The sequence below is a fragment of the Cyprinodon tularosa genome, unplaced genomic scaffold (assembly GCF_016077235.1).
Source record: "Cyprinodon tularosa strain WSP-4 unplaced genomic scaffold, ASM1607723v1 ctg56, whole genome shotgun sequence".
Classification (NCBI taxonomy): Eukaryota; Metazoa; Chordata; class Actinopteri; order Cyprinodontiformes; family Cyprinodontidae; genus Cyprinodon; species Cyprinodon tularosa.
In genome coordinates, this window is record NW_024039296.1 from 2,325,893 (window position 1) to 2,340,910 (window position 15,018).

At 39.4% G+C, this 15,018-nt stretch overlaps 2 protein-coding genes across 2 annotated transcripts; one reads left to right on the top strand and one right to left on the bottom strand.

The window, feature by feature from the left end:
* Positions 1 to 460: 460 nt before the first annotated feature.
* usb1 (U6 snRNA biogenesis 1) lies at positions 461 to 4,762 on the bottom strand. The gene is made up of 7 exons (XM_038305474.1): positions 4,438 to 4,762; positions 3,867 to 4,012; positions 3,606 to 3,789; positions 3,139 to 3,192; positions 2,755 to 2,860; positions 2,426 to 2,506; positions 461 to 777 (listed from the first exon to the last, which is right to left on the bottom strand). The coding sequence occupies exons 1-7, from the start codon at positions 4,593 to 4,595 to the stop codon at positions 670 to 672; spliced, it is 837 nt and encodes a 278-aa protein (XP_038161402.1). The 5' UTR covers positions 4,596 to 4,762; the 3' UTR covers positions 461 to 669.
* Positions 4,763 to 5,920: 1,158 nt separating this feature from the next.
* On the top strand, positions 5,921 to 14,277 carry znf319b (zinc finger protein 319b). The gene is made up of 3 exons (XM_038305567.1): positions 5,921 to 6,287; positions 9,601 to 9,717; positions 9,790 to 14,277. Exons 2-3 carry the CDS (start codon positions 9,713 to 9,715, stop codon positions 11,624 to 11,626), a joined length of 1,842 nt encoding a protein of 613 aa, XP_038161495.1. The 5' UTR covers positions 5,921 to 6,287; positions 9,601 to 9,712; the 3' UTR covers positions 11,627 to 14,277.
* Positions 14,278 to 15,018: the final 741 nt, after the last annotated feature.

Below are 15,018 nucleotides of genomic sequence, written 5' to 3' on the forward strand. Positions count from 1 at the left end.
GATTTGACCCAGTAATGAAATTTATCATAATTATCATAGTTTGGTAATTGCTATATTGTTCTGTAATGTTGTAATTATGAAAAATAAACTTTAAAACTAATTTAAAGCACAGGTTACAGGTTTTATATGTTTTCAGATCATTTTTGTTGTTTGTAATTTCCGGATGTGTGCGCTTGTGTTTTCCTCTCCCAAATAATCCTCAGTTCATTGATTTTTGCTTACATCTGTTTTTTGGATTGTTTTGTTAAAGATCTCTGAGATTTAGGGTAAAAATGTTTGAACATTGTTGTTCTTAAATTAAAGCACCTCCAACATTTTTCTCATAAATATGGCCGTGTAACTCACTGAGGATTCCTTGCACAATAAAAGCATAGCCTCCATTCAGAGAACCTTTTTTTCCCTACATTAACACAGCTTCTAGGCCACACAATAAAAAAAATGTTTTCAAAGGACCAAAAGATCTACAAAACAAGCAGCAACTTTAATCAAATAGTTCATCTATGATAGAAAAAAAGATCTGTGTTTCTTGATCGTCTTCACTGGTTCCCAGATCAGGTTATAAACTGAGAGCAGTAGCAGCCATCTGTAACATCAGCTCAGTTTCTTGTGGCTCTGCAGCAGCGACTCGCAGAGTCAAAGCCAGCCGACCCAGACTCTTCACCGAGGTTTTCACGGTTTCAGCGGGAAGCGAAAAGTCTTATTTCCTGTCCTACAGCGAACTTCTGTACAGGCCAGCATAAACAGAAATGGTCCTTCATCGCGGTTATCGACCAAACCCTACAGAGAAGGAAATGAAAAAAAATTATCAGATAAAAGGATGGATAGACATAAAATAGCACATAAAGTACCTGGATTACAATTACTTTGGCATTCAGCTCCCCTTTGATTGAATACCCGTAAATAAAATCCAGTTCCAATCAACATGTATGTACTTTAAATCCATAGGTCATATGGAGGCTTTAAAAGTTTATTTATCATGAAGAAAAAGGCATCGCAGCAGATCAGTCAGTGTTAAAACTAAAAAAAAAATAAAAAAGTTTCTGAAATCTCACAGACCTCCGTTTGTCCCATTTTCTAGCATTATGAACGATTTAAAAACGTGTTCTCGTCTTTTTCACTTTGAGTTGCTAAGAAAAAAGTTCATGTCATATACATAGTAAAGGCGAATCTAAAAATGCAGGGATTATCATTTAGAGATTTCTGGACAACTAGATCAACTTAGGTAATATAATGACTAAAAGATATTCAGAAACTTTTACCTATCTGAGTTATTAGAGGATGCCATAATTTTGATAGCATTTATTTTAGCATTATCTTGTAAAAGATTATTGTTTAAGGTTTTTTCAAACAAATAAACATAATTAAAGGTTGGATTTATCAGTGTACAATTATTATAATGTAATAAAATGAGAAATCATGGTAAAAAAAAAATGTCCCAAAAATATGACAGCATGTTCCAAATTGATACATACTGCATCTGTTTATTTTTTTTAGTTCAATGCTAAGGAAGCTTCTATTATCCTGCTAAGTGCTGAAATTGGGTGCTGTGTTGGTGAATGTGCTGAATCCCTCCTAGCAGGTCAAATAAATATTTGAACACTCATTAGTCAACAGTATGTTGCCTGAAGGTTGAAGTAAATTAGGCATTTACTTTCCTTGCGTGTCCATTGTAAATGTTTATTAAAACTAGAGGTTGTCCTGCTTAATCCCGGAGGTCAGGATTAAGACAGATTTTACATGTTATCCAGTGTTTTTCCTTTTCCTTTTCTTCAAACCCTAAACAAAAGACATGTCATTTGGTGAGAAATCATGTTTTTTGTCACTGAAAGCAAGACTGCAGTGTGATGATCGCTTTTTTAAAATCAATAAATAAAAAGGTGGAATCATTACAGAACAACTAATGTTCTCACAGTGAGATTTTACAGTAACCATTAGCAACAAAAACAACATTGTATCCAGCGGTGTTCTGACCATAGATGTTGTCACTACCCGATCCATCCCGGATTCCATAAATAATGTAATTATCATGGTAAAATAGCTTATTTCTATCCTTAATTTACTAAAGAATGCTAATACACATCTTTAAAAACTGTTTTATGACTATTTTGATGCATTTTACATTTTCTCCATTAAACTGCTTGTCTAACGTCATCATCGGACATGCTCAGAGTAGTCCGGAAAAATATGATTGAACCATGTTTTTCTGCATTTTAGTTATTTCCTTCTTTAGATTACATACTATATTCCACAAGGTTGACACGAAAGAAAAAAAGAAAACTCAAAAAGGCTTTATGTTTAAGCTGAAAAAGTGAGCTTGATAAAATCTGTCAAAAACACATTAAAGGAGACCAAGAACAAGGCATAAAGATCTGAGATAGACCCCATGACCATAAAAAAACAAAAAACAATAAAAAAAAACATGCACCTGCAGGTCATGTAAGATCTCCTTCATCTTCTCTGTTAGGTCTCCCACACACCAGGCCAGACTTACATGGAAAGAAGGATCCTAGATCACAGAACAGAGAAAACATTAGTGTTTGTATTGAAAGATAAATAATCAGCCTAAAGCGAAAACTATTTAAATCAAGTAAAGCAGATTATTACTTTAGATAAAGTCGAACAAGTAAAAAAAACGCAATTTTGAGTGACCTACAGTCAGGAACCCTAAAGTTTAAAGGGATTAATATTTTATTAAACTGTTTGTTTTGGCTGCAGATTTTAATGTTTTTTTTTTTTTAGGATTTTTTAACTGACCGTATAGAACGTGTCTAGTCGAAACTCCGCCATCGTTTTGTCAACAACCCGGACCAGATCCAACAACTGAGCATGCCCGACGGTCGCTTCCATCCCCAAAAAGGTCCTATAAGGGATTAAAAAGCACACAGAAAGGGAAAAAACAGGTTTAAGGTGGATTTAGGTCAAATAAAATTGTTCTGAATTACAAATATGAGACTTTTTAATTACTTCAACTTCGATTAAATCTATCCTTACATTCAGAAAAGAAAGATCTATAACTCATCAGCATATAACTCATAATCTGAGTAGAATTAAATGAATGTTATTGGCAGAGTAACCAATAAACTGTCCGATTCTGATTAAGCAAATAAATCTGCTGGTTAAATAGCTAAAATATGTTACCTTGTTCTCTCAGCATTACAGTAGACCTTCAGTGTCCCCCCTGAACACACAAACCTGCCAACAGGAAGAAGCTTTACTGAGAACATCATAATGTGAACTCACTTTTATCTGTCATATAAGGATTTAGCTACAGGATGCTGTTCAATCATCATCTGTGATTTTTGTTTTGTTTTTTTAAACAATCCTTAAAAAAATTGAGGAATGGTAAGAAAGTAGATTTATCTAAAAGCTAAGATTAGGAACAATCTGGATCTGAAGTTTTTTTTTTATTTTTAAGCGCAGGTGGAATAAAATAAAAATAATTCCATACAGAAATGCACATCTTTAACATGAGTCACACTTTTTTGCTAATTTGATCATTTAAAATCGAAAACAGGTTGCATTTGGAAACAACTTCAACTTTCATCTGAAAATCTAGAAATGAAACAAATAAAGTTTTTCATGGGATCAAGTAGCAATAAACTAACCTTCTGCAGTGTGAAAGGCCTGCCTGGAGGCTTTGTGTAAAAGGCTGGATCCAGTGGTGTCTGAGCACCACTGTCTGAGACACACTGAGGTGGAACTCCTCCTGCCGGGTCAAAGTCAGACCCTGAGCCCTCAAGGCTGACAGCAACTCCTCCAAAACCTCCTCAAACTCCTCATCAGGAGGATCTGACACAAGAATATTTCAATTCTTCAGGAATCAGAATACAGAAGGATTTCAAATTGTTTTGGTTGTTTCTGCTTACATGGCAGATAAACGTAGGTGGCCCAGTTTCCTCTCTCGTGCTTGAAGGAGCGGATCCGCCCACCATGAAGGGAGCTGTCTTCAGTGGGTGCATCATCATCATCATCATCAGGAAACATTGTCAGGAGGCAACCAGGGAGAGGTAGTCTGCAGCACAGACACATATTTACTTTTCAGCTGAACTTTATAGCAAGCATTTATTCTTAATAAACTATATTATTTATAACGTGCATTTTGCTGTTTATCTTTAAGATCAAGTCTTTCAGGTTTAATATAATTTTACTTTAATCACAATAAAGAAGTAACAAGAAGAAAAGGTGATTAGAAGATAGATAGATAGATAGATAGATAGATAGATAGATAGATAGATAGATAGATAGATAGATAGATAGATAGATAGATAGATAGATAGAGTTATGCGACAAATATTTATGCAATTATGATTTTTCTTTGTAGTTTCAAATTTATCAACACCTTTAAAACAATTTTTTCATTCAATTATTACAGGTTCAGACCTCTAACTTATTGGTCATTTTCATTTTCCATCTTTCTCACTCTAGGACTTTTCTCACCTCTTTTTATGATCCACTTCCTCAGTTCTGGCTCTCTTTTTGGTTGGAAGTTCTCGGTTATCCTCATCTTCGTCATCCAACGGTCGGCTGGTCCGAATTGGTGCTTCACTTCCGGGTTCGCTGTCTTCCTCCGAGCTGCTGCTGTAACTAACTAACATCCCGAACCGTCAAGGCATTTTACAGAGAACTTAATAATGAATTGATACAGCCCCGGTGTCACAAAAATCAAAAACAGAAGACGAGTTTCCTAAAAGCCTGCCCATATCTATGGCCTGCCCTACATCCGATGTAAACAACCGCTTCCAAACATAATTGAAATCCGGGGGAAACAAACCGTCTGACGCCAAACGTTCCGCCTATTTATGTCTAATCTCTCTCTCTCTCTCTCTCTCTCTCTCTCTCTCTCTCTCTCTCTCTCTCTCTCTCTCTCTCAATATATATATATATATATATATATATATATATATATATATATATATATATATATATATATATATATATATATATATATATATATATATATATATATATATATATATATATATATATATATATATATATATATAAATAATTTCCAATCAGCAGCCCTGGTAGTACACATTTTTAAATTGCAATGTAATAAAGAAACTACAACTCTTTTTTTAAATAGCATTATAATAATACAGAAAACATTACATTTGCTGTAAAAAAAAAAAATGGATGTAAAGTCTTCTAGAAGACTCAGCTCTCAACCAAGGGGTAGCCTGGATGACTGAGAATCTTCACAGTTTTGCCGTATACAACAGTCACTACAATTATACATTTGAGCAGACCCCTCAGTTACTATTTATTGGATTCTGGGTTAGACAAGATTCTCTAAAAGATAATTTTGATGGCATTATAAGTACCATTCAAGTAGGTCTATCAGTTTCCCCATAAGAGATCAGAATTTATAAATACCATACATCACAGTATAAACTGAACTTACATCCCCTTTGTCTTAATGGCTAAAATATAACAGGGAGTTGTTAGAAAACACTGAATTGAGATGCAATGTGGTGACCTCAGTTTATGTTGAAGAATACCACCTTCATAGAAGATCTGAGTTCCATGCCCAGTGGGTGTATCTTCATTCCATAAATAAAAATATACTTTTATTATTTTTTCCAAACTCATAATACATACTAATGAAACCATTGTGTATAGAAAACCAGCTTTTTGTTTATTTTATAAATACACAAATCTCAGTGTAATATAATATTTTTATGCCATTTATATGCTGCTGTTACATAACACAACAGCAACACAATAAGATTTTTGATTGTTATTGCTGATTGTGCCTAATGTTATCAAATTGTTTTGAATATTTTTTTTATTTTGAATCGTTTTAATTATCTATTTACATGATGATGCACAGTGCTACCATACCATGGTGACATTGTGTACAGATGACAATAAACGTGAACTGAGCTGAATTGGAAGCCGTGTGTGTGTGTGTGTGTGTGTGTGTGTGTTGATGCCAATTAACTCTTGTGTGTTCATGTTCCCGTGCGCGGCCAGGGGCTCCGCAGCTAGCCCTCAGCTAGCCTCTAATTAATAACCAAATCATCATCCTCTCGTCGGACGAAAGGATGCACCATGAGCCCGATAAATGACGGGATCCGGAGCCGCTAAGGGTTGATTCGCGACGGTTTAATGAGCCCACATTTTCGGCCCCCCGGCTCCTGGAACCTCAGCACACCGAGAAGCAGACCTCCGTCTGCGGATGGAAAGAAGGGAGCCTCCGGTTCATTTATTTAGGAGGAGCAGCTAACCTTCGTCATATTGAGCCGGGATTTTCCTTTAGGCTTAACAGAAAGCTCCAGGTTCAGGTTCGTAAATCTGTTTTTTTGCCTGCCGTTAAGAAAGTGTCACCGTCGCTTATAGTGGTCGCTGTTTCCCGGGGCTAACCCGGTGTTGTGCCCAAAAACAACAGCCATGCGAAAAGAGCACATACGTACCAGAAAGCACACATAAGTTAAAATGTTGGTTTAAATAATAATTCAGAACCTTTGAACTTGATGCAGCGCTGAGCAAACAGTTAGAAGCGTCGCTATTTTTTAATATTATACTCTTTAAACAGTGAGGCTGCTGTTTATAGCCGGGGTGCCTTTTTAAGCTCAACACCTAGCTAATGTTTCCTGTTGGGGCTCTGCTAGCAGGTGGCTAGGCTAACAGGCTAACTCTCCCTGGTTACCCTCATCTTTGCCTGGAAACGGAAAAAATAAAGAACGTTAGAGCGCGCAGACTCCCTTCACCATTATTTACCGCAAATCGTTTGGATTTGTTTGGAAAGTGCTGCTGACATGCTGAGCTGTAAACAAAACATTCAGCCTGCTGTTGCTGCTTGATTTCAGATGTTATTAAATTTAACTGAACACACATTTCAGAGAATGTTTATTATGGTACATTATTATGGTACATTTACATTAATTTGTAGGAAGTTACTGGACAGACAGACATTGTAGTAGTAGTAGTTAATTACCATGTAATTATCTTTGTTTATATAGCACCAAACTACAACTGTGGTCTTATCATGGTAATTTACTGCTGAATAAATCAGTTTATTTTAGGGACAAGAAAGATGATTCCAGTTACAAAAGACAAATAATTTACAAACAGTCAGATCTAGGCCAGGTGAGAACATGCATGGGGATATGGTGGAAAGCAACAACTACAGAGGAGATACAGATAGAATATTTAAATAAACCAAACATTACCTGTCGCATATCTGACTCATTAACAATTTCAATAAACTATTTTCATTCCTTTAAGACAAAATTATTTGCATGCTTGTATTATGATAAACTGCTTATAATATTCACAACTGTTTGCCACCATTTCCCTTTTTCCTCTGAGCACGGAGCAGTCAGCTTGCTCGGAATCGCAATGAATCATGGGATACCCAAGGCTACGGAGGATACACCGGAGCTGTCATTCCAACTGGGCAAAAAGAAGGCTGCACTTGTCAGCCTCATATGAACATCCCTGAATCCCTTGCCACCTCCTAAGCACCAACCCGTAACTATCAAGTGTCATTCCCAAGAAGTCACACTATCCCACATTTGCCCCTTTCTTAAAAAAAAATTATACGGTTAAATAACACCATTTCAAATAGGACCTTCCCTTTTCGGATCGATGACATTTTTTTCTTTTTCCTAACTTGTGATTTTCTGTCGGTGTGACAAAGATGCAGCAAACCAGCAGAACTTACAATAGAATCCCAGCGATTCCTCCTCTACTAGTTCACCATTACACCTCCTGGCAGATTCCTGCAAGTCTGCACTGATGCAGACTCACCGTTTAAGGGCTGAACGTTCCACTCACCCTATCCATTACGTGGTTTGGGACGGCCCTTAATGTGACAGACCCTCCACGGGAACGCACAAATGAGGGGCTGTGCTATGACCTATGTTGACGCTGAACCTGGCCTTCCGAGGATGTAGCCGCTGAATTGGGACACAGCAGATATCTGAAATAAAAGCTCAGTTTATTTCAAAGTCTTTTCTACACAGGACAAACTGAATTATCTGCAGTCCAATAATAGCGTTTTAATGTCGCAGTGATTTTTTTTTTGTATTTAGTTGCTGCCATCACTTTTGTGGTGTCAGAATAGAGATGTGGCAGCCTAGTGGTTAGGGCATTGCGCTTGAAATCCAGAGGTTCTGAGTTTAAGCCCCACTCCCTAGGGCTGGGCGATAAGACGATACATATCGTACGGACGATAGAAAAGTGTCTATCGTGCTAATTCTATTCTATCGTTTCTATCGTTTCTAACACAATTGTATCTCGTATTCATGCAAATATTTCCCATGGTAGACTACGACAATCGTATTAGTGTAGCCACGTAGCCTACACACAGCTTATAAGTGATAAACAAGATTTTTTTTTTTTTATCCACAAAGAAGCGGCGTCCTGTGGTTTTTGCAACATGACGCTTCTTTACGGGTTTTTGACTCACACGCGGGTTTGCGACATGCTTTACGTTACTTAACTCATGAGAGTTGGAGACGCAGGAGGCTGAAGTATTAAACCTGTGGTCGCAACAAACAGAGACAGCTTCGCAGGCAACCCAAGATAAAGACACTTTACCAAAAAGAGGGGGCACATCTGTGATTTGGTTACATTTTGGATTTAACAAGTCCAACAAGGAGCAGACAACATTTGCAAACTATGCTACAAGACTGTTCCCTTACCCGGTGGCAACACGACAAACCTCTTCTAATACCTAAAGAAGAACCACAGGAATTTAATTTAAATACCCGTAGGATTTGAAAAAATGTGAAGGATACTGTAGCCATACTTCCACCTCGTCTTATGCATATATGTTGTTGCACTACAATTTATTTTTCTAATTTGTGACAGTTCTATAAATGTCACTTCAAAATAAAGTTGGAAAAAGTAAGCAATTATATTATTTTGTCATATTTTTCAGAGATTTGCTGAAAATGTACTCAATTGGAGCATATTGCGATATATATTATTATCGTGATATAAAATAGTCCATATCATGATATATGATTTTTTCCATATCGCCCAGCACTACCACTCCCACAGGTCCCTAAGCCTTAACGCCCACACTGCTCCCCGGATGCCACACAATGGCAGCATACTGCTCCGCCAGGGGGATGGGTTAAAAGCAGAGAGTTCATTTCATTGCTCTTTACTTGTTCTGTACTTGTGACAGTGTAATGATAGTTTTTAAAAAAGCAACCAAAAAAAAATCTGCATTGTCAATGTAAAATAAAACTCATTAAATCATTATAGTTATACAGTATAATAGCTTTTAAGCTACCCTAAAATTCCACTCCTTCGCCTGCACTGAGTCTAAGTCTAAGTATTTATTACAACTAGAGAGAAATTGAGAGAGATTGTTTGGTTGGTGTTTCACCAGAAGTTTGCGTTTATGATCTGCCTCTCTTAGAAGATCAGGATGGGTCATCATTGGGTTTTTCAGAGAGATGATAATCTAAAATATAGTAAAATTGTAAATGTTAAGTATATTTGAAAGACTTTTTTCTGAAACTGAAGTAGCACGGTTCCTGATGTCAATGACAAACGTGTAGTTTTGTAAGCAGTTAGCCAGACTGTAGTTTTCTGATACTGTATCTGTGTTTCTTCTGATGGTTTGTTTTTTTCTTGCAGATGTAACTCAAGAATAAAGCAAAAGCTTTAGATTTCTCTCCAGTCTTTCCCAACATCTGTTTTGCTTCAGTGCATTCCAGTGTTGTTCGCTGCCTCTTCGCCAAGCTAAGAGATGGAGTGAGTTTTTCTTGTCTTCATGTATTCAGGGACCGTCGTCCCATAGCTCAAAATGTCTCTCTCTTCTTTTAGCTGGGCTGCTCCAGCTGCCAAACTGAACCCATACTCTCGAGCCCGCATGACTGAAGCCTGGCAACAGCAAACCGTCGCTCCGCCTCCGGTTGTTCACACGATCCCAGCTGGAGCTGAGAACGCCCTGAGCTGTGCGGTGTATGGGATTGTGCTGCAGTCGGACGCATCATCGCTGCAGCAGCAGCAGCAGCATGGAGGTGGACAGCAGCACGCCGGCGGACAGCAGCAGCAGCAGCAGCAGCATCCTCCTCAAGCACAGCAAAGCTCCTTGCAGGTGGGAACGGAATCGGGACACAAATGTGGAACATGTGGACACGACATCTCCCACCTGGCTAACCCGCTTGAACACCAGTGCATGGTGAGCCAGGACAGGTCCTTTCAGTGCACCCAGTGTCTGAAGATCTTCCATCAAGCTACAGATTTGCTGGAGCACCAGTGCGTTCAGGTGGAGCAGAAGCCGTTTGTGTGTGGGGTGTGTAAGATGGGTTTCTCCCTCCTTACCTCTTTGGCGCAGCACCACACGTCGCACAACAGCAGCAACCCCATGAAGTGCTCCATATGCGAGAAGACGTATCGACCGGGCTCCTCGGGGAACACCACACCCACTTCTTCAAGCAGCTCCCAGCCGTCCAGCAGCGACGGGGCGTCGGCAAGCAGCAGCTCCTCCATCCTGCCTTTCCCCTCGGCTCGAGACCGGCCATACAAGTGCTCCGTCTGCCAGAAGGGCTTCAAGCACCTCTCAGAACTCACACGGCACGAGAGAGTGCACACGGGGGAGAAACCCTTCAAATGCGACACGTGCGACAAGGCTTTCAGCCAGTCGTCGCATCTGCAGCACCATCAGCGGACGCACAGCAATGAAAGGCCGTTTAAGTGTGCCGTGTGCGAGAAGAGCTTCAAACATCGCTCCCACCTCGTCCGCCACATGTACGTGCACTCCGGCGAACACCTGTTCAAGTGCAACTTGTGCGAGCTACACTTCAAAGAGTCCTCGGAACTGCTTCATCACCCCTGCCACCCGCAGGGCTCCCGGCCGTTTCGCTGCGCCACCTGCGGTAAGGGCTTCAAGCGGCCGTCAGACCTGCGCCAGCACGAGCGGACGCACTCCGAGGAGCGCCCCTTCCACTGCGACGAGTGTCAGATGAGCTTCAGGCAGCAGTACGCACTCGTGCGCCACAGACGGACGCACAAAGACCCTTCTGACCGGCCGTTTAAATGCAGTTTGTGCGACAAAGGCTTCATGCAGCCCTCCCACCTGCTTTACCACCAGCACGTCCACGGCATGGACAACCTCTTCAAGTGCGCCTCCTGCCAGAAAGAGTTCAGCCAGTCAGGGGAGCTGCTCAGACACAAGTGTGGGGAGGCATCCAACTCCTCGCCTGACAAGCCGTACAAATGTGACGTCTGTGGGAAGGGATACAAAAAGAGCTCCACCTTGCAGCGCCACCAGAACTCCCATTGTCAGGAGAAGCCCTTAAAATGCTCGCTCTGCGACCGGCGCTTCCTGTCCTCTTCAGAGTTCGTCCAGCATCGCTGCGACCCATCCAGGGAGAAGCCCTTAAAGTGCTCCGACTGCGAGAAGCGCTTCAAGTACTCGTCGGACCTGAACCGCCACAGGCGCGTGCACACGGGCGAGAAGCCCTTCAAATGCGAGCACTGCAGCAAGGGTTTCAAACAGCGCGAGCACTTGACCAAACACCAGAGCACGCACTCCAGGGAGGGCCAGTTCAAGTGCGTCTGGTGTGGAGAGCGATTCAGTGACTTGGGCTCTTTGCAGGATCACACCGTGCAGCACACTTCCGACAGCGGCGGATACAATGTGCCGCAGTGCATGTGAATCGTGACTCTTATTCTCCGTCCTCCTTCCAGAGGCCGTTTTTACGAACCTCAGCATCACTCGCATTCAGAATAGTTGTGGCCCGCATCTGGTTTCGTGAAGTCACAGTTTGTCGCAATTAACGGAAATTGAAGGTCTGCTTGAAGTGTCAAAGAAAACATTTCTACTCATCATTTATAGCTTTTTCACCAACTTTTTAAAAAATCTATTCAAGTTTATTAAGTTTTGTAGCAAAGGTAAAAGTGGATGTTTTAGAGAACAATAAAAAAATGCATTTATTACTAGTACCCATAGATCAGATGGAGATAAGAGTTCTGATTGGTGCAAATTGTAAAATCCCTGACCCCCACGCCATTTCAGTGGAACTAAACCAGAGCACTGCAACATGCAAAATCCAGATCATCGTCACAATAACAACTGGGTCGCTATGGATTTTTTTGCATGCAATATTTGGGTGATTATTAAACTGCAATAGAGATGCATGAACACTGCATAGTAGTGATATATTTGACCAGTCCACAGACTTTTTCTGCCTCAATATAGATTCCAGTCATAAAAAAACTACTTTTCTAAATTCCTGTGTGTTTCAAAGCTACCTCCACTACCAAAACTCGTTTTAAAATGTTTCAGGGTTTTTTTTCATGTTGTGAGAGTGCTTACAGAGGAAATACAGTCAGTTTAAGTTGGAATCAAACATTCCAGCTCAAGGAAGATGAGATATCGGCATCAGGCCAGAAAAACCAGATCAGTGCCTTTTTAACATCTTCATATCGTTGAATTGCGGAAACTTTATGACGTATGGGTAATTCAAACAAATTTAAAGGCTTTTTATACCAACATATAATAAATTGGCTGCTTAAATCAGTTTTCCTATGTTTACATATATTGCAGAGAAATATCAATTTTTTTTGCCAGGAAAATTGGACCCTGCTGTTAAATTTACTGTCACGAACCTTCTCAAGTAAATAAAATGGTCCATTTGAAAAGTGTTCAGATGGCCCATTTTTCTTTTCTTAAACCTCAATGTTTTATTCGTCCATCCCAGGCTCAGTAACAGCTTTATGGAGGCTAAAACAGATTTATTCAACTGCAGGGCTTTTCTGAGTCACGCCTACTCTAAAACATTCAATTTTACACATTAACCCATAGAAGCAGAAAGGTCATTAGATTGTAAACCGTTTCTTTTTCTGGTCTGCATTTGTAAACCTTGTGAACCTTTACGATGAAAAGTTATCACTGCGACATTCGTTCACTCTTGTTACTATTTGGTACCAAATCATTCATGTTATATTAAAGATTGATCCTTTTATTTTGATTTTAATTTATCTGCTTTGCCCTTTTTTCCCCCTCATTATTTTGCCTGTTTGTGCAAAACCTGAGTTCACCTCACAGAATTTCCTAAGTGTTTTCAAACCCCTGCTTCTCAACTGCAGTCACTGTTAAACGAAAGTACACCCTCCTCCATAATGATAGGAACTGGTCCTTAAAGGCAGCAACACGAATGAATTTATTGCCGTTATCAGTTAATTAAAGTGGAAAAGCCTAAGTGCAGCCCATGGTTCAGCTTTCTGCTGCTCTCCTGCTTTGTACTGATATACAGACTGATTATAACATCATTATAACCTAACTTCTCTGCTTTAATTTAGAGAATAAACTAAAGATGCAGAGATGTGGAGGTTCAATCAGATGCAACTTTGCTTTTTGCAGATAGGAGGCGCTCTTCACCAGTTAAACTATTTCCCCTCGTTCTGTTTTTTTTCAAACTGTCATATCAGGAGCTTTAACTTGATTAACGTGCTAAATGAGACACGTAAAGAGGAAGCTCATGGGGTCTTATGTTCTGCACCACCTGAGGTTGAGGTTAACAGCTTAGATATCCACCTCCTCTACCGCCTTTAAGCTTTTTTACGGGTTCGTAATCTTTCTCGTTGCATCTTAACACCATCGCAACATCTGCCTGTCCAAATGTAGGGCTTTATAGAGCGTCTCACACTGATGATGATCCGTTAAAGTCTTCATCAGAAGCAGTTTGCTGCTATTTGTGCCCTAAATCCTATAGAAACAGCACTTAGTTTTTCCGCTTTTTAACTTTATCTATCTTTAAATTTGTTTACTGTTTTTTTTTTTACAATTGAAGTAAGATTTTGATTATTTTTAGAACCAGTAAAAGTAAAGGGTTTACTTTCTCTTTGTATTGACCGAAGCTTCAAATCTATCTTTATTTATCTTTGCAGTCTTATTTTAAAGTTACTGTCGCATTAGAATGGCTGAGGGAGCAGTCATATGAAACCTGTCACTTTAGACATGTGAGAAATGATTAATTATGTCATTTATACATTATTCTTATCATATTCCTGCAGAGGCCAGTGTTTTTGGATGATGGATATTGAATCCTCTCTCAGCTTGTAAATACTGCAGATGTGTGAGCCAAAATGGTCAGAAGCTGTTTTTATCTCAAGGTTTTTCTTACATTTTTTTACTACTTGAAACGTTTGGAGGAGATGCACCCCTTTTTTGTTGTTGTTGCTGTGGTTGTTTTTTTTTTTTTTTTCCTGGTCTGTGTAGTTTTATGGTGCAAGTATGTTGCGGGGATTCTCAGAGAGAGACACCAGTGCGAGTCTAAGTGTGTAAATGTAAAAAAAAAAAAAAAAGCAGATTCAGAGCGGTGAGAACTGATTCGACAGCCTCTGCTCCTTTGTTCAAGTTCGTCTGCTCTTAGCTGTTCCTGCAGGATGTTCCTGTGCCTCTGTGCTAAAAGATTTAGCAGTTTATTCTGTTTTTTCTTGTTCCGTTGTGTCTATGGGGGGGAAGCTTGTCTCTGAATCGCCACCTTTGATTGCCATGAGATTCCTGTTGCTCTTGAGAAGCCACTTTGTTTACGTGCTGACTGTGTGTCCGTCATTTTTCTCCTGTAAGGTTTCAGTGCAGTATTCCAAACATGTTTTGAAGTATTTTCTACGACCTTATGAAAATTTCAGTCCTTTTTATTTCAGCCGTTAATGTTTAGGCCTTTTATGAATCGTTTTACATAAACTCCACAGTTTATTACTCTAAAATCTGTAGACTTTGGTTGGGTTCTTTTATGGTTTTGCACTTTCTTATTTTGTATATTTGCCTGTTAAATTGATCAAACGTGTGTTTTGTAGTGAGATACCAGGACCTATGGGTTGTTAAGAATTAAAAAAAGTAGGATTTGAAAAGATTTTTCTGTCCAAAAACATAATTGACATGTTTGGTCAAGCCAAAGAATTTATTTGTTTTTCATAATTTATAGATGCTTGCAAATTCTCTTATCTTTCATCTGTTCTTGGATAGAATAGAAAATCTTCATATAGCGAAACAAAAGTTCTTATTTATAGGCAGGAGTCTAACTCCTCTGAATTTGTACTGGT

What these genes read in the sequence shown, in the direction of transcription:
- usb1 (XM_038305474.1), bottom strand. Translation starts at nt 4,595, where the DNA reads ATGTTAGTTAGTTACAGCAGCAGCTCGGAGGAAGACAGCGAACCCGGA. An exon ending in GAAGTGGATCATAAAAAGAG is followed by an intron (nt 4,013 to 4,437) that starts GTGAGAAAAGTC and finishes TCTGTGCTGCAG; the next exon opens with ACTACCTCTCCCTGGTTGCC. An exon ending in GGCCTTTCACACTGCAGAAG is followed by an intron (nt 3,193 to 3,605) that starts GTTAGTTTATTG and finishes TCCTGTTGGCAG; the next exon opens with GTTTGTGTGTTCAGGGGGGA.